Source organism: Syngnathoides biaculeatus, chromosome 1 (assembly GCF_019802595.1).
Source record: "Syngnathoides biaculeatus isolate LvHL_M chromosome 1, ASM1980259v1, whole genome shotgun sequence".
NCBI classification, from domain to species: Eukaryota; Metazoa; Chordata; class Actinopteri; order Syngnathiformes; family Syngnathidae; genus Syngnathoides; species Syngnathoides biaculeatus.
The window spans coordinates 9,461,177-9,487,176 of NC_084640.1; the positions used below are offsets into that span (position 1 = coordinate 9,461,177).

General features: G+C 40.4%; 1 protein-coding gene across 6 annotated transcripts in view; it reads left to right on the forward strand.

Moving 5' to 3' along the window:
• csmd3b (CUB and Sushi multiple domains 3b) overlaps positions 1-26,000 on the forward strand; it is a 326,110-nt gene that overhangs the window by 98,403 nt on the left and 201,707 nt on the right. For all 6 annotated transcript variants that reach the window (XM_061814643.1, XM_061814652.1, XM_061814660.1 and 3 more), the window contains exon 4: positions 15,333-15,555. In XM_061814643.1, the coding sequence (XP_061670627.1) occupies positions 15,333-15,555 (223 nt within the window). The remainder of the gene's footprint in view (positions 1-15,332; positions 15,556-26,000) is intronic.

A 26,000-nucleotide genomic window follows, 5' to 3' on the forward strand; every position in this document is an offset into this window, starting at 1 on the left:
ACTGATTCTACATTTCAAGCAAAACCGATGGAGAGTAGCCACAACCCACTCATCATTTTGTGCATAGAATATGAAATATTCTGTTATAAAGATGTCACACAAATAGTGTCAGTAATCTAAAAGTGGTTTTTGTATCAGAAGCAGTCAACAAGGTTAAATGCTTTGCAAAATCAATCAAGTAATCTGTTTAAAAGTGAATATTAAAATACTTCAGGTATACAAAACTATGTAGCTCATACAAACTGGAGTGTAGATTGTTCACCAAAGGTGGCCTTGTTACTTTTGATTCAAATATTTAAATGTTTTTGCTCAGTGTTCTCAACCTGATTACAGATTGCTTGATATCAAAGAGTGATGTGCATTAACATGACAGAAAAATGGATTTTGAGATTTGTTGCTAAAGACATCACACTTGTTAAAAGATGATTGCTAAAAAAGAGCAAAGAGTGAGATGTAAGCATTGTTCATTTGTGGAGGTATAGCCTTTCACCATTCCCGTTTTCGTGGGTGTGGCTAAAATTGGGCGCAGTGATCCACTTCCACCCCAGCATTGCCTCGCCCCAGCACCTTCATCCACATCAGGGGTTAGTCCGTACAATTGTTACTCATTTAGCTTGCTCGGTATGCCTAGACCCCCATAGTCTGCTGGCATGGCTGCTTTAGAGTGCCTTGTTGTTGGCCCTGAGTGCTCGCATGTCATGCATAGAAAGAGAAAATTGAAGAGAGGGGAAGCTTTTGAACCATTTTTTCTTTCCAGGCACTGTGTGAATTGGGACTTTGGGTTGGTATTGGCACTTTAGAGCTCCTCGGCATTTCGAAAAAAAGGGAAAAAGTGGAAAAAGCCCAGCGACTATTCAGTGGGATGCATTCCAGCCGCTCAAGCCTTTAAGCAGATATCTTTTGAAGCAGATATATTTGGAAACATATTTATATGTAGGCATCAGAAAAACAACTAGATAAACCAGGATCTCTTTTCCAGGTGGTACTAGAGGTATCTGATTGTTGAGTTGGGTGTGGTCCATTTAGCGGACACACAGCAGTGGAGAGCAGAGTCGGTAGATCTTTTTTTTTTTTTTTTTTCTCATCCTTTTGAAGCCTCGTTTTAATTAAAAAAATATTTTTGCCATTCAAACTCAGCAGGTATTTAAAACTTGGCAGGTGTAAATGGTCTTATCTGTGGTGTGACAAATTAAGGAGACATTGACAGTCTTGCCATGGTTAGCGAGATGTTGCTACGGCTCAAAAAGGATGAATCGGGAATTGTTAGTCCGAAACTGAAGGAAATCTCTCCTGCTTGTTTCCTACCTCACACGCCAACGACATCCTTCTAGATGTCGTACGTTTCCGCTGTTTCATGTTATCAGTAGGCAACAAGTGTTACAACACGGTAATTAGCAACCAGCCGAGGCTTTCTCTTTAGTCTGCATGTTAGCACGTGTGTTGCATTTGTAGCTGCTTTGGAAGAAAGGAGATAGGAAAAAAAGAATCTTTCCACACATTTGTCACTTTCCATAAATTTCTCCCCTTGCATCCCCTACTTGTTTCTTTGCCTCCCTCGCTCTCTTTAATACCATTATTGGAACCATCAGCAAGAGTGGTGCTATTTACTGGCCCTGATGCTGGCCCACTCAGACAGGCGTTCACGCACGAGCATGCGGGCAGGCTGCCCACTGCATGCTAAGCTAATGAGATTGGCAAAACGGCACCCCTCAACCCTCCCCCTCCACCCTTTTTCCTCCATCTCAAATGTGCACAAAGGGGAGATTTACGCCTTGAGATGAGAAAGCAGAAACACCCGAAAGATGGGTGTCATACAAGGAGTACAAAAACAAGGATGTGTTGTCTAGTAGATGTAAAACAGGCAGATGGAAGGGGAACATGGTAGCAGGCGTAATGACCTGGCAACGGTTTAGAGTAATGTGGCATGCATGCAAACGTTTACTTAGTCTAAATCTGAAGTCCGAATTATCATTGTAAATTAATTGCTTCCTTACGTGGTCTAAATATGCTGTTACTAATGTTTCAGATATGTCGTTTATTTTAGTATTTGGCAGCAACCTGCAAAGATTCAATTTTGGCCCATGACTCTGTTGACCGAAAGGGTTGTGCTTGAAATGGAAGGTGAACGTAAACATATGAAACTGGACCTTTGAAGAGTAAATCAAGGGTGAGTATTTGGCTAGATGTTAAGTTTCATTGCTACCTAAATGGGTTGTGGTACAAAATGGAAGCAACTGTTGAACCACTGAAGACTGAAAACAGAACTTGGGATGAATATTAGAGAAAAAGGACAATTTTTTATTTGGCTGGCTTAACTGGTTGCTGTAGGAAAAGGAAATAAATATAAAATAGTTGAGCCAAAACCACTGAAGAGTAAAAATGTTAGGATGGATTCATATTTGACGAAATGGTTACCGGGTGAAAAAGGAAGTAAAAATATGTAGCAGGACCATTAAAGACTTCAAGTGTTTATTAATTACAGTTAGGGGGGAAAAAAAAAAAAAAAAACCTTTCGCCTGCATAACATTGGACGCACAAAATTTAGTCCACACGGTCGACAAATTTAATTTGTGATTCCCAAATTCCATCTTGGAACCCAAATGAAAAGGTCTCCATTTTATTTTGCAACTGCATGAACGTCTGTTTATGCCCACATTAAATATTAATATTTTACTGTATGTTCTCATTGGATAAAGTCATTTGCAATTTCCTCTTTTTTTAAAAAAAATAACTTTTTTCCATTCTGCAAATCTGCTTCCAGAGAACTCTTGTTTCCTCCACTGTGCTTCAAAGTACGAATACTTTAAATTGTTCATGAAATGGCGGTGACGCGCATGAAGCTGAAATTTTAATTGCGACCAAAAAAAAAAAAGAAAAGCCACACCGACAACTGAAAACATCTGAATTAAACCCAATAGTCATGTTGCGGTCGGTCTATAGAGGTTGTAAAAAAAACAAAAAACAAAAAACCATGGCAAGTAACCCTCGTGTGTACAATAAAATATGGGCAAAGCAGAAAAACATCCATGTTTCATTGACGCTCACAGGGTAGGCTTGTTTTGTCGGCATGTGCCACTCCTTGCATGAATGATGAAGGGCATCAATGTTTTACTGGGTGGGGTTTAAAGTGTGTGTGTGTGTTTGGGTTGGGGTGTCTGCCACAAATCAACAGAATATTGTTCAATTTGGGTTACACGTAGAGCCAAAGTGTCCCCGCGTTTTAAATTTAAATTTGTTTCCAGGAAGCGATGGCTTGGGATTTTCAAACTGTCCTTGTTTTGACGGTTGTCTGCAGTTATTATTACACTTCATTTCTTTCAAGATTGTGCCTGTATAGTAGATCCTTGTAGGCTCCGAGAGATGAACTTGGGTTGCTGTCCACGGCGCTGAAATTCATTTCTTTCAATTGAACAGTCCGAGGGCCCGTTCGCTGCTGCTTGACATAAGCGTGATTCATAGTTCATTCATTGTTTCTCAATATATACAGTGCATTAAAGACAGCAGTTTTTAAAATACTTGCTGATATGTGGAGGGACTGATACCTACAGTATGTGTGTATGTAGCGAACTGTTTCACCATTTTTTAAATTATTTTTTTCTGAAAGGGGGAGCATGAGTAAAACAAGGCCCAAGAGCATCACTGTACATCATCTCCCATGAGTCGCCCCTCCCCCGTTATATCAGCACTTGAGTGCATTAGTTCAGGTCATCGGGCACAGTTGCAAGATACTGCAGCTGCACTACCGATAGTATCAGTAGTTAGCTATGCCTACACAGAAACTGGATCTGTCCATCCGATGGTCCGCAAGAGTGGCCACATTAGAGTGCCGCGTTGTTGGTCGCGAGTGTACGCATGTCGGTGGGTGTATGTCAAATTTAGAAGTCGTTAGTTTTCTCTTTATCGGGATTTCAATTGCAACGTAAGCCAGACAATTTTGATAAAACGATTGTGTAGTTAGACCTTTGTTTCAAAAGCAGAAAGTAAAAATAGAGGAAGAGAAATAATGTAGAAATAAGACGTAATCAATCCTCTGGAAGATAAAAGATCACGTGTGCTTTTCTTAACCTATAATTAGAACAAACACCTGCATATTCATTATTTCTAATTATATATTTGTTGCAACTACTCCTAAGTCAATTAGGAAAAAAAAAAGCTTCTCTCTGAGGTACTTTGAAACTCAAGGCGACTCCTCATGCGCACATATAATCACTTTATTGCAAATATTTCTCAAGACTCAAACTCATGATAGGTCACTTTGTGACTTGTGACAAAGGTTAAGCGTGAGCAAAATCCCTCATGTCCCAGCATGCCTTGATTTACGATGATGTTTGCATGCTGAGGTGACATTTGTCCCAAAAATAAGTCAAGCTACTTGACATTTATCACGGTAACGCGCAGCAACACAACACTAAAAGCAAAACGCCCGTGATCTTATTTTGTAGTTCTAGTTAAGACTTCTTGAATTCAGAACTGAACACATTTTGTCTTTGCAAATCTCATTTGGACTTCATATATTTCCATTCATTGGTATGGAAATAAAGGAGTACGCTAACAAACTCTAAATGATCCCTGATCCAGAAACACATTCTCCTGCAATTGATTTAAATTTATAAACTTCTATCATTGTGCTAGCCAGTGAATGCTTAATTAGGTTGAAAATGCGCTCTGAATAATCTTTCTTTTTTTTTTTTTTTTCCCATAACTTCACTGTGATTTAATATCCATTACTGCAGCCTGAAACATTGGCACCCAGTTGAAAAGTAGATGGGGGTGGGGAGAGACTGGGAATGGTTTCCAAAAAAGTCTTAGCCATTGCCAGATTAAATGCTCGCTCAGTTAGGATAGTTAAAATGGACTCAAAAGCAGTCTCAAAACAAACATTTAATGTGTTATTGTCAATTCCCATTGTTTGGCTTTTTTTTTTTTTTTTTTTTTAACCAGGCATTTACGGTATCTACACAAAATGCAGATTGAGGGAGCATCTGTGCCTCATTTTCTTTTCAAATATATCATGTAACATAACCCGAGAGGCAGTGATGTTGAACTATACCGCAGCTGTGAGTTGATGTGGAGTTGTGACGCCGAAGGCCCGAGCGCATGCTTTCGTACAAGAGCCGTTTATGTATTAACGTTAATAAGGGGCAACAAATTACGTTTTGCAGCAAATTATGTTTTGTTTGTTTAATCAGGTATTTGGCTCCGTCACCACCAATCGACACGGTGGATTTGACTGAGTTAGCCGATAGCATGACACGCTAAACAGCGAGATTATTTACCTAGTTTGGTAGAAGGTGGTGTGTTGGTGAGCAACAGTCGAATCTTAAACTGAGGACGCACGTGGTGATCAATTAGTTGCAGCAATTGTGGACCCTCAACTGAAAACTGTTCATGGAATCTATGATGAATCTGCTATCCAAGTGAGTCCAAAGCGAACGCAGTGTCTCACTTTAATTGGTGCGGCGCTTTGACTACATTGTCAGTCATTGATCTATCAATGCATCCTGTACTTGTGCACAATAGCGGAGCGCTACAGTGACTGATCACCGAGCGGAGAGCGGCAATGGATTCTTTAAAGGTGATGATTAATCCATAAGAAGCCGAGCCCCGAAGACAAGCGTGTCCCACCAATTAGTTATGACGCGGACACACTTGATGAGTCGGGGGAGCGGTAATGAAAAGGAACAATTGGCCGGACGGAATCGGATTGAGTTACCTCTGGCCGCCGGAAGCTCATTACGGGAGGAATCTTTGTCGCTATTGATCACGGGTGGAAAAAGGAATTATGATTTTTTTTTTTTTTTTTTTTTTTTTTACCTCTGAGAACTCCGGAGTCAGGTTTGTTCAGTCTCAACCAGGAATTCACACATTGTGGGATGTGAAATTATGACACTAACCGCAGCAGTATTTCACCTAGTAATTTTTTTATTATTTTATTTCTTAAATGGTTTTCTGAAGGGTTTGTGTGGCTTAACAAGGTTGGGAAATGTTTTGGTTTCTTTTCTGCAACTATCTTAATTTCTGAATGATTTTGTGTCCGATAACTACTAATTTTTGGGCTGTAAAGAGAGTTGGTATTGTTTTTTTTTTTTTTTGGGGGGGGGCGCCAATGTGTGGGGATCTCTAAATGAGTGCATTGCATCAAAAGTTATTAGGCATTAATGAGGGAAACCCAACGGTTTATCCATCGCATCTGTCTGCCTTTTGACTTTTCCAGTGTCCTGGATTTTCTGCGAAAGCTTTACTTCCCCTTTTTGGAGAGTGTATTGGCTAAATTTACAAGAAATATAAAGTGGTGGACATATTTCTCAAGAATTGTGGAAATGGAATCATGTTTGTGCCACTGCAGACTTCTACAACTTGTCATCTGAGCATTAAATGGGCGCTTCTTTGAAGCGACACTAAATCTAATATTGGTCCGTAAAGTACTTTGTTTTAGGAGGTCTGCTTGCTGCCTACTGAGCATAACCACGCATGCTGAGTGCATGCGGGCGGGCATATTTAACAGCCAACTCTCCCCAACCCCCCACCCTTATTTTTCTAATTCAAATGACAAGAGAAGAAAGCAAGACCAGAGACAGAATCCAATCATTTGTTTTGGCAGCCTTGCCCTCTTGTAATAGTTCTGTAAAATTTTTTTTTGCAAACAGAGAAATTGAATATTTCAGGGGTCCAACCGACTCGTCGATGTGCTGACTTTACCGATCGGGAATGGCAGAAAGGATTAATCGCCAATCACGTTTTGGCATTAACGACCATACACTCCACCCTCCTCATCATTTGAATGTTGGAGATTGGGATACTTAAAATGCATTGGAGAAAAAAAAAATACTTCCCATAGATAAAATGGAGAATGTATTGTAAGATACATTATGTTTATGTGCCATCATCCATTTCTTGTAACTTATACACTTTTGTAATCTTTCTGTGTTTTCTCCCCAAAATGTTCGAGCCACAACTGTTTTAAAAGGTAAAAAAATATGCATGATTGGTCTTCTTGAAGCCATCGTACTCCTCAAGGTAGACCGATGCCCCCATCCTCGGAACAGTTCTGCTGACGTCTGTTAAGATGATGGCTGTCTTAAAAAATTAACGGAGACAAAATGTGATTTTGAGTCATGGAATCATTAAATCCTTCCTAGTGGAAAATAGGAAAAAGGGGGATGGAGCGAGTAGGGGGGGAGAAAAAAAAAAGCTGACTTGGATCCAGCATATTTAGGGCAGCGGGATTGTTGTATTTCTAATGACTGTTCAGCTTCCAATGGAGCCTGCTTTTGTTTTTCTTTTTTTTTTTTTTTTTTTAAGCAAGGTTCTATCTCCCAACCGCGTAATGAGAGCAACTGTATGTGCATGCGTGTGTGTGTGAATTTGAGTGATTAAAGCAGCTATGGGCGCCATTAAAAACAACAAAAAAGAGAAAATGGGAAGGGATGATTGTGCTTTTTAATACCTTTGCTTTTTGAATGTGCACTTTTTGGGGTAAATAACCACTTGGATGAACCGCACGCCAGCCTCCACTTGACACTCCCTCCGATGCCGAAGAAGGAGCGCCCGCTAACTTGTCCTCCCTTGGCTGAAGCAGATGTTAGGAGCTTCCATATTAAGAAGCGCAGTAAAAAGATTTTCTTGCTTTGATTGAGTCGCGCGGTGTCCCAACATGACACCCGCTCGCTTGGCTAGCCCAATTTGCTAGCCCGCTTTTAATTTTCAAGCTGTTTTAAATGGGAAATAAGTCGAATTTGCGAGGGAATATTCATTTCTAAAAGGTTTTTGAACTGTCACGTCTGATTAAATTACTGTAAAGTAACACCATGTAAAAAAAGTGACACATTTGGTCCTTTTGAAAATGCAGTTTATTACACATTTAGCCATTCATTCATTTTATGTCTTATTTTTTCTTATTAGGATTAGGGGTGAGCACAAGCCTGTCCCAGCTGACCTTGACTCCACCCTGGACTAATTGCCAGGCAGTCGCAGTCCATATTCATCTTAGCACAAACTCATGCATCTTTATGCTTGAACTAGAACAACTACGACTCGTGAAAATATTGACACCCCCTTTAAAAGGCTTAAAATTGCCTATAGATGGCACAAGATGGCAGCGAGAAAGCACTCCTGTTACATAAATAAAACTCAGCACACTTCTAAATAGCTTGACTGCACCAAGAAGTAAGAAGAAGAAGTAAGAAGAAGCAAATAACTACTTCTGTCTAAATGAAGCTCTCAGTTCACTTCATTATAGTTAATTTGTAGTACAGTGGTGGCAAAGCACTACTTTTGTCTAAATCCAGCTCCTTAATTCATTTGAACATAGTGCCTTGGCACCAAGGTGCCAGAAGATGACGGCAAAGCACTATTTTTATTATCGCTACTTCATCATCCTTTGCACCAAAATGGTGCTTGACGCCAAGATGCTAGCCATTAAAGATTTGGGGTTTATATAAAGCTAGTCAAGAGTAAAAGTTTAAATTCTCACGTATAGGTCTTGACTGAGGTGTTTTTTTTTTAACAGTAAAAGAGTGCTCGTTAGTGATTCAACCAAACTGTTTAAACTACTCAGCCTACTCCTCCTGAATAATGGGTCATATGTTACCATGGTGACATACATCTGAGTTTCCCTGGCAACAAGCGCACAATATCTTACCTAAAGGACAAAACATAGAAGCATATCTGTTTTTTTTTTTCGTTTTGTTATTTCTTCTTATGTGCACCGGGTCTCATTAGCTGGCTCGGTGACGATGACAATTGAGTAATCAATGGCGCCCCCTTCAGATGACCTGTCTGCCTGTCATTACTTCCTCCTGCTGCCAATCACTAAAGTTTCACTGCGGCGCTTGTATCGCCGTGCGTGGCAGAGAGGTTGACTGATGAAATTGCACAAGCGGATTGGACAATTACGCTCCTATATAACATTGCTCCTCTCTGTTTATGAAAATTAAATGCATTTTCCCTGAAGTTCTAAAAGAAACATGTTTTTTTATGGACCAAACATACCTCTCATTTGACCAACTTTCAAAAGAAGCGCTTAAAAAAAAATTTTCCTGGCCAAAGTTAACAACCCGCCATTACTATCACGGCTAGTGTGCTGATAAAAACACACATTATGGCATAATAATATTTTTCCAATAGTGCATTTGCTCGATTTTTGTACCTGTTGCTCATCAGCCCCAATTGGTAATTGGGCTCTATTAGGATATCTTTTCAATACGATGATGTGGACAGAATAGCGAGATAATATTTCGGTGAACTGAGTAGAATTAGGTAAAACTCAGATGAACTACTACGGGCTCATATTTTTTCAGGTTATGGCGCTACTTTGTCACCATTTAAAGCAGGGCACAACATTTTCACATTTCAAACGACGTCACATGCTTGAACAGAAGTTACATAGTCCGAACAGGTTTTGTCTTTTTAATTAATTAGCACTATCACTAATCACTTGAAAGGTGCTATATAAATCCAAGCCATTATGATGATGATGATTAAAAAGTTAACTGTTTCTTGTAATATTTTCAAGAAGGGTTTCTAAACACAGTTTATCATTATTATTATTATTATTATTTTGGCATTGTATGTTGCTCACAAATCCAAAGACACATACTGGCCAATTCTTTAGTGTGCACTATACTGCATTATCGTCTTCATGCATTTTGTGTGACTATACAGGGACTTTTTTCCCCTCCAAATATTTAACAAAAATTTTGAACGTGATCTTCTTTTGATTGTTCAAATTTTTTTTTTTTTTTTTTTTTTTTGACCACAATGTCATTTATGTATTTTCTGGTGACATCCTTTTCTTTTCAAGTCTCCAGCTGCTATTCGGATTCTCAATTTCAACGTTTCCGCATTAACGCACTTTTTTACCCCAAACCCATTCCGTGTGCTGTTATCTAGTTTTTCCTCCCGCTTGTTTTTTTACACTGTCCCTCATCTTTATTCTCACCCCCCCCCCCCACCCTCACCCCTTCCCTGCTCCGCTGGTGACTGACATCCTTAGGAATTGATTTCCAGACCGGTGTGTTCCCTCTGTCTTACTTTCTCGAGGCATTTCTTGTATTTATCCTCTACAACTCCAGGGTATAGTCTAAACCACGGGTCGACAGTAGCCGTCTAATTCTTGGTAGGACCAGCGCTCTGTGACAGGCCCCGGGGGGGCAGATTTCAAATGCGTTTTTTTTTCTCTCCCCCCCCCCCCCTCAATTTGGCCTTTGACTTTTTCTCTTCTGTCTTTCAGAAATCCCAGCGCCACAGAGTGCTTTAGATTAACATTGCATCCGTGCACACACACCTAATTTAGCCCCAGGAGTTAAATCTGACCTGAACCCCGATTGGACGTGACTGTTCAGTTTGCTCCGCTTGGGGAAAGCCATTCATTAATAATGAACGAGAGACGGCGTAGCCCCTTAAAGTGAAGCTGCTGGTTGGATGAAAGAGACGGACAAACAGGGGCAGGAAGAGGACGTGAATAGATTGAATGTGACCGGCGGTGCGCCGGTGTTTGATCAAAAGCTTGGTTTCTTCACCAAATGAGTGTATTGATCACAGGAGTCGTCGTCCTTGTGGAAAATGACAGGCTTGGTAATTGATTTCCCTGCCAGCTGCGTATGCATTTGTGATGGTTTTAACGCATTCTCTTTGCTTCGCCGTTATGTTTTTAGTCATCGCCGCGAAGAGCCTGCAGCGTTGTCTTAGCATGTTAGCCGCACGGTGGCCTATAAACTGGGTTGGTGGGATGGCGGGTATTGATCCTGTTCATCTTGGGAGAATTAAACCAAATAGAATTTCCAGTTTTTAATGAATCATCCAGTTTAGCAAAATAGAAGATCATTTGCTCTCAGTCTGTGCTATTAGTGGGGGATCGTGACGAGGCTGCCATGCTTGTGGAATGGACAGATCCAAAGCATATCTTGTCATTCTTTTTCGATCAATTTTTCTGATTGAAAAAAAAAAAAGAAAGAAATACACAATACAAGATTTAAGGGCACATTGTTTTTCCTCAAATAAAATAACAGTTTCTTTATGATATTTTATTCCTCCACAAAGGAAATTCTCAGTTGGAGTCATTCTTACTATCCAGGATGACTCGAAATTGAGAGTATTAATGCTTGTTTTGGATGGGAAAAAGTCCAAGAAAATACATTTGTATTTTCAATATAGTGGTTTTTAAAATTTTAAGTGTACCGTGATCAAAATGATGGAAATAAATCTTTTAGCTCACCTGCGGATTCCCTTTTCACGCTAATCCCACGACAACCGAAGTTGGCAGTTCCTTCCTCGTGCGTCAGCTACATTTTGAGTCCCACGCACGCATTTGATATTTTAATTCAGGAAACAAGTCGGTGCTCCTAACGGTATGTGTTTATTCGTCACTCCTTGAGCTATGACAGATGACTTTCTCACCATGGAGAGGTCATTAAATTCCCTTGATTCAAGAGTAAGGTTTCTGTCTTTAAAACATTTTACCATCCCGTTTTACTTCATTTTATTTTTTGCTCACCAGAATGGCAATTTTCCGGCAAGACCTCACCATTTCTGATTAACACCGTTGCATATATTCGCACCTGCCTATCTGATTCCTTTCGCAACTCTCGGTCAGTTTGCCAATTAGTGTCTTTTTGTAAATCCTCCGGACAAAACTAATTTACATACCTACTGCAGTTACTTCTTCTAACTTCTCAAAATTGTCAAGAAACTTGATGTCAAATTTAATTCACCGAAAAAAAATGAACATATTGTAGCTTCTTTAGTGCGATAATCTTTTTAAGGCACCTGCGATGGTGCACTATTCATTTACAGTATGAGAATTTCCCTATCCAGATTTATGACCCCCCCCCCCTCCCCCCGGTCCATAACCAGGCAATGGAGTGTGAAAACACCAACGAGGCCTGGTTCATTGAATTCTTCTTCTTAGCAGATGTCATCCGTCAGTCGGGACTAAAACTAATTTATGACTGAACACGTATTTGGAGGTCAATCGGTAAAAAATGTTGCTGTCTCTGGCATTCTATAGATGAGCAATATCCAAACTTCCTTACGCCACCGACCCGGCGAGTCAGTTGGTCTGAGGACAGGAACAAAAGCACATAAAAAATGATTGAATATCTAACTTACCATTGCGCCATTACGATGACTGCAGTTGGAATAGTGGCTGCCCTACATGTTCAATAAATAAATACACTGTAAAGGCTTGTCTCGTAATGTCGGCCGGCGGCACCATGTTAGAAGTGGAATTGCCCGCGGCACTTAATATTCTTAGTTAGCGTCCTTTGCCAATAAATGTCACAACTGACACGGTGTAAGAGCAGACTCATGGCGCCTCTTTGATCAGCGCAATAGAAATCTTTTGTTCTGTCTACATACATTTGAAAGCTTTGTAGAAGTCGCTTGTAATGTGTTATTATGTACAGTGAAGAAAATAAGCATTTGAACACCCTACTATATTGCAAGTTTTCCCACTTAGAAATCATGGAGGGGTCTGAAATTTTCATCGCGGGTGCATGTCCACTGTGAGAGAGATAATCTAAAAAGGAAAATCCAGAAATCACAATGTATGATTTTTTTTTTTTTTAACAATTTGCACGATACAACTGCAAATAAGTATTTGAACACCTGTCTATCAGCTAGAATTCTTACCCTCAAAGACCTGTTAGTCCGCCTTTAAAAGTCCGCCTCCACTCCATGTATTATCCTGAATCAGATGCGCCTGTGTGAGATCTTTAGCTGCATAAAGGCACCTGTCCACCACATACAATCAGTAAGTCTCAAACTTGTAACATGGCCAAGACCAAAGAGCAGACACAAAATTGTACAACTCCACATGGATGGAAAGGGCTACGGAGAAATTGCCAAGCAGCTTGGTGAAAAAAGGTCCACTGTTGGAGCAATCATTAGAAAATGGAAGACGCTAAACATGACGGTCAATCTCAATCGGAGATCTCAATGATCCTTAGAATGGTGAGGAATCAGCCCAGGACTACACAACAGGACTTGGTCAATGACCTGAAAAGAGCTGAGACCACCGTTTCCAAGGTGACTGTTGGTAAAACACAAAGACGTCATGGTTTGATATCATGCATGGCATGGAAGGTTCCCCTGCTTAAACCGGCACATGTCAAGGCCCGTCTTAAGTTTGCCGATGACCATTTGGATGATACAAAGGAGTCATGGGAGAAAGTTTTGTAGTCAGATGAAACCAAAATGGAACTTTTTGGTCATAATTCCACTAACTGTGTTTGGAGGAAGACGAATGATGAGTTCCATCCCAAGAACACCATGCCTACTGTGAAGCATAGGGGTGGTAGCATTGTGCTTTGGGGGTGTTTTTATGCACTGTATTGAGGAGAGGCCATGCATTGTGAGATTTTGGAGAACAACCTCTTTCCCTCAATCAGAGCAGGGTGTTTAAATACTTATTTTCTTCACTGTAGGTGTATAAATAAGTGCTCGAGTCGGCTGGAGAATGCACTGAAAGCCAGATTGGAGATTTTTTAGGGTTTAGAGTCCCTATGTGGCATGAAGGTGCGTAAAGGAAAGATTCGAGTGGTGGGCGAATCTTGGGCAGCCAGAAAAGCACGCAACACAAAGGATTGCAGACCCCAGATTGCACGAGCAGACTAGAAAGTACGTGCAGATGCAACAGGTGGCGAGCCGAGCATTCTCGCAAACATTCATGTACATCACCGAGTGTGTTTTGCAAAAGCAATAAATAATGGAGCCAAAAGCAGTTCTCACAATAATATAGTACATCTATCCATTTGTTCCATGTAAGATGGAAACTATCTGAGTTGACTTTTGGTGGCCAGCAGGAATGAAACTGTCAAAATCTGTCAATCTCGCGGAAATACATCTGGTCCGACCGAGGCTTTTGTATTATATCGCGTAACCCTCTTGACATTAGAACAACAGAAAACAAAGTAATGTAAAGGACGCGAATGAACGACACCGTTAACAGCGTCGCCACTCAGGACTTGCTGGCTGAGGCGAGCCAAGTCACAGGGGTCACGCCGCCACTTAGCAATGTTGTTGTTGTTGCTTTTGTTCGCAATTGGTGGCGCGGACGAGGGTGAGGAAATGAGGTCGGTCGAGGTTAGAGATGGCCAAATGAAGAAATGATGCAATGAGTGATGGGTTCAAATGGTTGAAGGCTCCCGGGAATTATTATACACTCTCTGTGGTTATTTGTCGCCGTGCTTGTGCGTCTTTTATTTTTTATTTATTTATTTATTTTTTGCTTGTGTGCGTGTGGATGTGTGTTAAGGAGGGCTGTCAGTTTCGGTCTGGCAGTCGGCATAATTAGAAATCTCTTTTACCCCTGTGTCCTCTTCATTCTATCTCTCTATTGCTCTCTCACTCTCTCTTGCTCTCTCTCTCTCTCTCTCTCTCTCTGCCTTTCTTTTGATAATTCTCCATCTTGCTTCACCCGACGTCTTCTCTACCTCCTTTTTGTGGCCCACCTCTCCTCACTCAGAGTGATGACTTTTTAAATCTTTTTTTTCCACCACTTTCTAATGGTGTGACGATTGTTGGGGGGTGGGGGTGGTTAAAAAAACAGCCCTTTTGTCTATTTGCTCTGCAGTCCGTCTGTCTGCTTTTCACCCGCAGATCCGATTTAATGACTCCACTTCATCTCAGACCAAGTCATCCTCTAATCTATTAAGTTCAGATGAAGCCCTGATGGACTTGTCAGCGAATCCGCCCGAGCGTTACGTTAAACACAGCGAGGGGAAAAGGAAGAAAAAAAAAAAGACAGAGCGTAGTCTGCTGCTGTCTGCTTTTCGATGTTATTCAAGCCTGAGCGCAAGGCAGTTCAAAGGCACCTCTTGGAATAATTTTTCGGATGAATGGATTTTTTGGGGGGGTAGAGGGGTGCTGAAAATGGCACCAATTTTTTTTACAAGGATGTGTATCCCAGTGAACAAGTACATACATACTTAGTTGTAACTTTTGGTAAGCCGTTTTTCTTTGATGCAAAACCCAAAGGTTGTTGTTGTTACTTTTGCCATTACAAACAATAACAATTGGTATATTTGGACACATCTGTTTTGTTTGTTGATTTGAAAAACATATTTTAATTTGTTCTAACAGAAACGCAAAGGGAATTATGTATCAAGCAAGTACAAAGTACAAAAAAAATGTTGGAAATCTCATCAAGCATACATGTACCCAACTTTTAAAACGATATCAAAATATATTGCAATGGGTTTCAGTTGTGTTGTACATGGCAGTATCGACGCTTGCACGTGTCTCACCGAAAAAAAAAAAATCGCAGTTCTCAATCATAACATCCCCAACTAGCAAACATTGATTAAAACATGTCCTTGTGGTCCCTCTTGCAGGTTTCATCTACACTTGCGGCGGCAGCTTGAAAGGCCGAAACGGCAGCGTGGAGTCGCCGGGCTTCCCTTACGGCTACCCCAACGGGGCCAACTGCACCTGGGTCATCATCGGGGAAGAAGGCAGCCGCATCCAGCTCAACTTCTTGTCGTTCGCCATTGAAGAGGAGTACGACTTCTTGTCGTTGTACGATGGACACCCGCACCCGGCCAACTTCAGGACGAGGTAGGCCATCTGGCATCCATGCTTGAAGTTTTTGGGTCTCCCTGAGATACGTAACAATGGTACGTCAAATGAAGCCTTCATTCATGGCAGGGGATAGAGACAGCCTGCCGCGATTAGTGACAAAAATTAAATCAATTCCTTATAGATGTGACAAGATGGGCCAAAGTAACACTTTGTACTTACAAGGTTCGGTTGGTCTTATAAACAAAATTGAGTCAAAAACTTGTGCAAGGCAGTATTCTGTGGTTTGACTCATGGGTCACAATGAAAGTTAATGCAACAATAACAAATTAACTTCCTTCCTCAGGATCTTTGATGGCTGGTTCCTTTGATTTATTCGAACAATGATTAGCATTAAAGTCTCATTTGGGTGTTATAAGAAAAAAAAATGGTCCGGAGAAAGTCAGTTCATCGTATTCAGTTATCCTATCTGATTTGCATTCAAATATTGAAATAATTTTGCCCCCTTTTCTTTATTCAGTGCTGGAAATCTCGAAACTAATTTCATATAAATAAACATGATTGGACAGGAATGATTTTTATCTTAATTTTTTAGAACTGCTGATTTCAACCGTGAATACATATATAAGTATTTGGACATTCACCTAGTTTTTTTATGATTTCATAAATCAAAACAATGTCACAGTGTGTGTGTGTCCCCGCCCCCCTCCATTATATCCTCTGTTATTAGCTAAAAAACAGAGCTATTCCCTGTTTTCGTAATCAGGCCAAAGCAATAAAAGTATTAGTTTGTCCCCATCTTTTTTTAATTAGGCTCTTTCTCTCCGGTGGAATCCATTTGCATTCTAGATGTCCTGTTTTGTTGGCAGTCCTTGAAGGCACCGCCGGCACATTGAAAATTGAAAGTATGTTTCTACTTCTCTCTTGATGCAGCTCCTACTTTACCATGACGACGGCTTGTATTTCCCAACATGTTATGTACATTTCAAATAGTGAGTTTCATAACTTAACACTCTGTGGAATATCACGTTAGTTTGTGCATTCATTTGTTTTTTTTTTTGTAAACTTATATGCAAATTAATACTACATGGGATTTTTTTTTTGCTGAACAATTAAACGACTGAATCGCCATTTCCGCGACATAGGTTCATGATTGTTTCATTGCTAGTTGCTTGATCTTTATACTTATCTCAGTTTTAATTGATTTGCTGCCATTTGTGGCATCAATTGGCAAAATGATTTGGGGGATTGGTGGTAATTTCACTATTCGAGGCGCAATTGGTTATCCCCACAAAAAGCAGGGTCTCTGTCATCGCCAGTCTTATACTTGTGCTGTGATGCTTGTGTGAGGAATGTGTAGCAGTACTTATATGATTCTTTCTGAATATTGTATGAACAGTGTCATAGTTGTATATTTCAATTTGACGCTTGTACCATGCGTTACTTGTACTACATGTTTGTATGTTCGTGTCCTGTCTGTGCTTTTTGGTTTCTATACAAGGCTTGTCAGGAGCGTGCATGTGTCTTTGAATTGTGATGTTGTCAACGAATAGCCCCCACCCGCCCCAAAATTGCTTAATCTATAAGCAAACCTGGACGTGGACGCCTGGATGCTGGAGGCTCCATAATTGGAGCAGCTCCGCCTGGCATCAAAGCGCCGATGCCAGCATTGTGATCTGGGAGGTACAAAAAATTGTGTACCACAAATCCCAACAAGTTCAATGGCAGGGTACGCAAACGTTCAAAATTACGAATGTATATTAGAGGATAAATCCAGACTCCCCCCCACCTCAACTTGTTAAAAAGTTGTTTCGCTAGGTTATACAAACACCCGTGCATCAACCCCTCAGGAAATAGGTCTGGAATTGCACTGTCAACATGAGTCAGCAGAATCAGCAGTCGACAGCGGTTCACGTAAAGGTCCGACTTATTTCACCAGATTAGGCAAGACGTGTTTCCGAGATGAGGCGAAGCGATTTAGGTCATCAAGAGATGCAAATGAGTCCTCCTGATATATTCTGGAAAGCAGTTCTCTCACCGTGGGACACTTTAGCTCGCATCCGTTAGAAGCCTGACGCAATCGGCATTCTCAATAAAAAATGTGTTTATTGTTCAAATACCAGGCGAAGATGCCAGAAAAGAAACGGCGAACGGGGGATTTGGTTTTGTGATGCCCAGGGAGGAAATAAAGCAGTTAAAAGGAAAACGAAAGTAAAAGGCGTCCTGGATTGACTCGTATTTAGTGACTGCATGCAACTTGAGTGGTATTTTTCCACCATTCTTTTTTTTCCATAGCTTGCAATTATGATGTGGAGTCAGTACTGATGTTTGTATGTTTTACTGCATGTATGATTTCTTCCAGGCCTAATTGGTCACTTAATGGAGTGTCTAATGTGAGCTATGAGAGAATAATGAAAAGAGTAGACGGCAATGCGCTTGCCGTATAAAGAAAAGCCATTAAATGTCATTTAAATTCTACATTGAAATGTATCCCTTTTCAAATAAAAAAAAGGCACAATGAGAAAACAGTGCAAAAGGTGCTCACTGGGCTCTGTATGAGATGTACAGGCAAGTGGTACTATAATTCTCTCTTTGTAGTTTAGGCACATGCAGTCTACACGGATTAGTAGAAGGTTGAAATAAATAAGCAAGAAACTTAATGACAGTAATAGACAGTTCTAATGAAGGATTTGAAGTACCGCGTGTGTAAGCTCCTCCTGCTGATAAAACTCAAATACTGAAGTCTATGGATGTAAGTGAACCACTGTTTGTAAAGGTATCAAACACAACTTTAGTCAGGGACATAAAAAGGAAGTAAGTCGCTGCATGTGTTGGGATTCTCAGTTTCAGAACGGGTACAGAACCCAAATATTTTGGGGAGGAGACAAAGTGTAAGAGTTTTGCACTTAGAATGCGTGAAGAAATACTGCATAGCTCTACTTCCGGGTCTTGGAAGTCTTGGCTTGTGCCGTTTTTGGCAGTCCATCAAACTCTCATCCAAAGCAATAAGAAATGCCACATGGGGGTTTTATGGCATAAAAATGGGGACTGTTGGAAGCTTATTTGTGCACTTGTCTGCATTTAGAAAGACAACTGATGGTGCACTTTCTTAAAAATTATAAGTTGCTGTATGTACTTTAGAAATTATTTTATGTGCGTCATTTTGTATATTTGAAAATTAGCGCCACGACTAACAATTCTTTTAATGAACCATTTTTTTATTACTAACAAATCTGGTTTTAAATTTCTGCTTTCATTGAGAACTACAGAAATATATATAGTATTAAAAATCGAGTTGCTGCAATTCCCAGGATTTGGAGAATTTTGAGTTAAACGTATCCAAATGATTATCTAAGCAATTGTCAATTAATTTGATTATTGATTATCAACTAATTGTTGCACTTCCCTTGATAATATTTCATCAAGTAGTTAATTACATCTCATTCATCTGTTCCTGTTGCAAAAAAAAAAACAGAACAAAAAAATCCCAAAATAGTATTGATGTCAACAATTTAATTGTGTTGATGTCAATGCTATGTTTGTATTTTAACTTGTTGACGTCAAACATGACGCCGCTTCCAAAATATTCCTTGATTTTATACGCCAATGCAAATTAGAACAGCTTCTCATTTAGTCGCTGCCCTAGGAAACTTCCACAGTGTACACCCGCCAACGTTTGTCTTCTCTGCGGCTTTAGAGGCAGAATTTTTCCCAGAAATGTTTTGAAAATGTTTGCCCATGAGTGACACCAACAAATATTACATATACACACTACATTGCACATATTCATTAAACAAGTATAAAAGAGTTTTACTTTCCACAGGCACTCCAGTTTCCCAATCACCGCTCCATCTATTTCTGAGTTAACCACTTCAATCAGAACAATTTGTTCTAATCACAAGTTTTCATAATTAATTAAAGGGCACCTCGCTTGTGCCGCATGTTCCATCGAGCAGTTCCAAGCTGGCCCGCTGACAGCCACTGGTGCTTTGCGAAAAGTCTGCTTGGCCCCCAGCACGGCAACGTTGAGCCACTTTGATGAAAACGCGGATTCAAGGATGTGGCAATTCAGCCTCATTATGTTTGTGGTTATGTGCTGATTTTTTTTCTTTTTTTTTGTGTGTATGTGTGGAAACTGGCGAGGTTACGTCGGCTTAGCCATGCATGTATTCATGGAGCTCCCGGAAAAAGTTGCACATACGAGTCTCCCATGGGATTGACAGACGGGACGCTGCTTCCTCTCAGCTTTCGTGCTGATTCAGGATGACACATTTGCATAAAGTTTGCTGCATTCTCCCCCCCCCCCATGCCTATCCTTGACTTGTGTTCTGCAGTGAATGTCTTCCTGGTTGTCATTTGTTTTGACTGGTGACCTGTTATTTAACCGCACACAAAATAACTTGGGTAGAGATTCGGTAGCAAAGTAATCTAAGTTCAGATTAAAAGTTTTGACTTTCAAAAAGTGGTGAAAAATTATCACTTCTGGGTACCCCATCTTGGGGTAGCTTAATGTTGTTGTTGTTTATGGGGGTAAAAATAACACATTTTTAGTTTTGTATGTTTTGGAAAAAAAATCAAGAAAATTAAACCCGGTCATATTAACATTTATATGGAGCCCCTAAAGGGACATTGAGGGAAAAAAAAAAAAAAAAAGTTTCTCAATGTAACGAGAAACTTTCTCATTGTAACGAGTAACTTTCTCATTCAGTAAACAAAATATAAAACATAATACTGCTTATCTGTGGTGGACAGGAACATGTTTCATGATGTTTAAAATTTAAAATGTAAATGCTCCAATACATGAAATGAGGAGGAGTTAAGAACATTCAGTGAGAACAACAAAAAAGCAATCTTCATTGCTAACCCCAATTTGTCAAATGGTTTTATTGTTTGTCAGACATGGTCATTCGAAAACCCTTTTAAAACCGAGCTGTGGGAATGTTCCTTTGTGCGTGCGTTCTTTAAACACTGGTCGTATTTATTTTTGCGCTCGCACAAATTCAATACATCAGAGGGTGCTCTCGGGGGGCCTCAATGCAAACCGGTGGTTCTGTTTGGGCGTCTTGATTGTCTTCGATCTACCACGTCTGGAATCTTTGGAAATGTGTTTACAGCATCTGTTGCACGAGTGTCGTACACATGCGGCGAGCGTTTTGCTAAGTCAATAATGTGAGCTTTTCAGCAAGAAGCAGCTGGTCAAAGGCTCGCAGAAAATGGAAGAGGCATATAATATTCTCAAATTAGATTTCTAAATACAAAGAAAAAGCATACAGAGATGACAAGGAAGGCAGTATTGAATCAGATGCTGTCAGTCTGTAAAGCCCAGTAAAAAAAACTTCAAGGAATGTATCAATGTACTGTATTTGTGTTGTTACCCTTTGGCATACTCATCTGTAACATAAGGAATAGAAAGTTCAAGTGCCTGGCACTCCAGCCAGAGGCTCTTTGGCAGGGATACTCAAATACCAATCTTAAACTTGCTCAGACCAGTTCTCATGGGACACCTTAAAAACAGTATTTTCAAGATAAACTCAAAGAACCTCAAGAGCAAAGGAAATATGTAGAGAGGCTTCACCTTTCAAGTGTGTGACAGTTTGTGTGTGTTCCTATGCACATGTGATGGTTTTCTATAAGAATAACCACATACTGATTGATAAGTGAGACCAATAACATAACTCAAAGTAGTACACTTCACAAATTTATCAATGAAAAAGGCTATGACTTGAGCATTTTTTACACAGTTAAAATACATGAGCACTTCCTGCATTACGTACGTGCTTATTCTGAAAGAAAAAGTGGACCACTTCCAGTCAAGTGAGTGATTAGTTGTAATAAACTGATAATGTGCTTAGGTGCAACATGTAATGGATAATGCACTGAGGAGCGGTATTTAAAGTAAACGTGTGTCTTTACTCATTTTGTCTCTGACGCACACAACTGAGTGAAACCTTGCGTTCTATAACTGATCCACTCACTTCCGATCGCTACTACTGAGACAGCACCGCCCAAGCACAAGCCATGTAAACTGAGCCACTTGAATAACAAAAATACAAATTAACACAAAAGTAATACACGTTCCAGGCATCTAAATTAGAAACGTTAACATTTTCCCCTTACAGTAGATGACTTTGGGAATTATATACACAGGCTCCCTTGTTGCCTTGGCATGGAGACCAGTTGCGGTCTTCACGTGATGAACCAACTGAAACTCAAACTGAAGGCAATTTGGCACTTCAGGCACCCAGCTTGCATCCTCACTTATACAATGAATCGGTTGGTGGACTGCGCACTGCACAGTACGAAGTGAAGCAAGTCTTAGAGTCATACGACTACTCTGACAACGCTCGAGATCGTCTGATCAGCTTCGAGGCCTCAAATAGGCAACTGAATAATCCAAAGACATGCATCTAAATGTCATTGAAGAAAAACTCTAAAAGTCTGTAGTGATGTCATCATAAGCATAAAATTGGAAATGTACACCAAAATCGATACAGTTCCTTGTGACCCCCTAAAAATTATTCAAATATGCCAAAAAATGCCATTTTTGGACCTCATGTACCTTGACAGTATTTTCATTTTGGACGACTGCCCTTTTTGATCGTAAATATGTTTGGATGTTGAATGATGCTACTTTGTCTGCATTGACAGTGTGGATCAAAATTGCACACCGTGTACTGTTTATAGTGGTTAGCACGTAGTGGTTACCACTTGTAATAAAAAAAGATCTGTTTGAATCTTTAAATGATATATAAAATTGCAAGCTCATTTTGCAAAAGTTATGGAAAATTGTTGTTGTTCTAGTAGGAGGAGCAGATCTAAATCTGTCTTGTCAGCTGTAAGAAGCTTTTTTTTCTTGTTTTAAAATATAATTGCTGAGGATATTTTCTGTCTGTTTGACTGTTTTGTGCAGTGGTGAAAAAAATACCTCTAAGCCGTCATGAAGCTGTTTGCTGATTAAGCGTTAAAAAAAAAATCTCTCTGCAAACAGTTGTTCATTTAGTTTAGTCGGGGCCTCCAAAAATCACCTTTTTTAATAATTCACTCAGAGAATTTACTGTGGGAAGCATTTTGTTGTTGCGTTAACTGTGTCGCCCGGTTTTGAAAGCGCACTTTTGTTTGTCATCGTCTGGCAATGAAGGGGTACAGTTGAGGTCAGGGAAACGAAAACAAACTCGAGGAAAACTTGCAGTTTTGAAGCCCTGAGGAAACCGATCAGTGCACGCGCATGTAGTATGCTGGGTGTCCTTCTTGAGATGGGTCAACAGGGTGAGCGACAAGGTTACTGGGGGTTAAAGACGACCGGGGAAAGGGTGAAGGGGTGACTGCATTCGCTGACTAATTTTAAAATGTTATGTCTTCAATTGTGTCCCCTCCATTTTGGGATGGTGTGGGGGAGGGGGGGGGACACAAAAGACTTGGGTGGAGAAGGTGAGCTGAATTTAGGGTGCTTGTCTAATGTGATGTATTACCGGCATTTTCGTTCAATGGACTGGTAATGGGAATATAATGTTTGTGGTTTATTTTGATTTTAAGGCTCTGTATTTTTTTGTGATGTCAACTCTTACAATCTAATGAGATCCAATGCAAGCGCAGACGACTCCACCTTTTACTAAGATTATAATTGTTTTTGTTATATTTTCCACTTTTCATGTAACGGAAGACAGGAGTGCTACATCCAGTCTGGCTGTTTGCTACATGGTTATTTAAATGTTACGAGTATATTTATAGTATATGCATCCATGTGAAGAGACAAAAAAGCATAATGCAGTTTTTGCATAACTTACAAGACATGAAATTGCTCTAATAAATTGTATGGTTCCACTTTTGTCTTGCTCCAAAACTAATTGGGTCATTAAAAAAGGAATTGCAGTGTAAGAAAACAAACATATTCGACCTGGATTCGCAAAATATTATGCACACAATTATAGAAACCCACTTTTGCCACAGAGGCACAGCCGGTAGAGCGACCTCGTCAGATGACCGGTTCTCAACAATTAGAATGTTTTTTTTTTTTTTCTCCTCACTCCTCTTGTCATTCCGACCACATTGAGAGCCAGATCAAAGCTGATGAGGAGGCGCTTTCAGTGCTCTGACCAGAAGCCGAACACCCGGTCAAACAATTCCTACGAAGCGAATTACTGGGAACCACAAAAAAAAAATCATTTTTCTTTTAGCATCATGAAAAAGTATCAAGGACCTCGCATGAAAGTGAAAGGAAGTCAGCCATTTGAGTTCAAAGCTGGCATTTCCGTGGCTCCTACTTTGAAAATCACCAATTGGAAACAAGTATCCTAAACATATTTTGTTGCCGACATCTTTATTGTTAATGTTTCTAATCAAAAGTAATCGTTATGTTGCCAAAGGCAACCTTTTTGTACTCTGTCTCGAAATTTTCATTACAAAAGACAACACATGTTGCCATTTAAGCTAGTTCTTGAATGTACCGGTCTTGACCCGCTTTGTTGTGTGTCTTGTGCAGCGACCTCCTTACACCTCAATAAGTTGCGTCCTTTTTCTCTCTGCAGGAGGACACAAGGAGGTCACCAGCTTAGATGCAACACGGTACAACAATGTACCAAAAAAAACAAACAAAGCGCACATTCAAAGAGATAAACACGGGGTTCTGTCGCGTTCAAACTCAAAGGTCATGAAAACACCTTTTGAAGTCGGCACAATACATTTCGGGGCAGAATGTGCAGGGTGTGTATGCAACTGTATATGAAATGTGTATGTGTTGGAGTTCTAAAGGGAGGTGTGTTTACCCCCGAGGTTCTCATAATTCATCTCCTGCTGCATCAGTTTTGCCTTGCAGGGGGGTAAGAGGTTTTGTGTGGACATGTGCCCGTGTGTATATGTGTGTGTGTTTGCACTAGTACAACTTTTTTGTTTGTTTGTGTATATGAGCCTCAAGATGATTAAAAGGTAGAAAGATTAACAGGTGCCCGCTACCTCTGCAATAATGTACTCGAGAAATACATGCTTGCATATAAAATATAATCACTTGCACAATCTGAGTACATGCAAAGTGAGCATATCGCTACAACCTCAAGAAGCTATTTAACAGTGAGTGGAAGTTTCGACTGTTACAAGGCAGGGTAAAGATGTTTGACTGTCTCTACATGTCACTTTCTGTGTTTTTATTGTCAAGCATAAAGATGTAGCCCGAGTTTGTTCAAACAAAGAGGGCGGAAAAAGCTTCTGGGCTGCTAAAAGTCGTTGAGGAAATTACTTTTTACATGGTGATTTTCTTTGAGTGTGCAACTTCACGTCACTTTATGTACATCAGATAAAAGCAGGGTTCCCCCCAGCTTTTGCTGTAAAAATGAAATGTTTGCAGCCCCTGTTTTATACATTGTGCAAGTTTATCGCTTGCCGTCCGTAATCTACTATCATCTTGTGGTGTCTGTCTGTCGTCACCTGTAATGGGCTCCCTCATCTCTGCTCTCAAATATTACTTCAACGACCCCCGTCTGTTTCAGCTCATTTTACCAATGTCATTTATTCGCTGCCGATAACCGTCCCGCTCTCCTTTCACCTGCATATTACAATTGTAATAGCGAAAGAACAGTGCGGGATTCAATGAAAGAGGCCGATACAGATGCCGTCGACTCATTGTGGTCGTTTTTTGATGTTTATTAAAAATTGACTAGGAGTTAACATGTCTGAAAGACTTTTCCTTCTCTTCCTTTATTGATATCACTCTTAAGTGTTACAATGGAGAGAATCGCCTTTCAGTGCTTGACGGAATCCTCATTTCTACTCTGATGACCACAGCATGTTTTCTCTAAAAGCTTTTTTTCAAACGGTTGTTAGTATGATTATGGCGAGGGAAGGAGATTCGACTCATTGCCATTTTAAAAATCCAGCGAAATGGCTGAAATTAGGAATTATGTTTCCCTAATAACACGTGGCATAATCCTTACCGGCTCATGAATGGCAGCACTTGGCGTACCTTCGGAAGGACAAAGATAAGTACCCACTGTTCCATTTTTCATAAATATGTATTGCTGGCTTAACATAAAGGTGTGACGAACGACCAAACACTTGTTGACTGCCTCGTTGTAAAATTTTTACATGGCTATGACAGGAATTTATGAATGTATCAAACAAGGATGTCTGACTTGGTGACAAGATCCTGACGGGATTGCAGTCTTAAGTGGGATTGTTTTGGATCACAGGGCACTGAGAGCCAGCGAGCCAATATGTCTTGGATGACTTTCCCCGTCTGGTAGATACCCTCGCAAGTCTGTCTTTTTGCGCGTGCGTGTGTAAGTGTGTGTGTATGTGTGTGTGTGTGTGTGTGTGTGCGCGTGTCTGTGTGTGGTGTTCCAGTAATCCCAGTGGCTGAACTTGTAATCCCCTCAAGATGCCCATTAGCTTCTTGATGCACACGGCCTCCTTGCGGGTCATCATCCAGGTGTCAGGCGCACGTTTCCCCCCCGAGGAGGGATCACTCTGACGAGCCACCGAGCTGGCCTCAACCC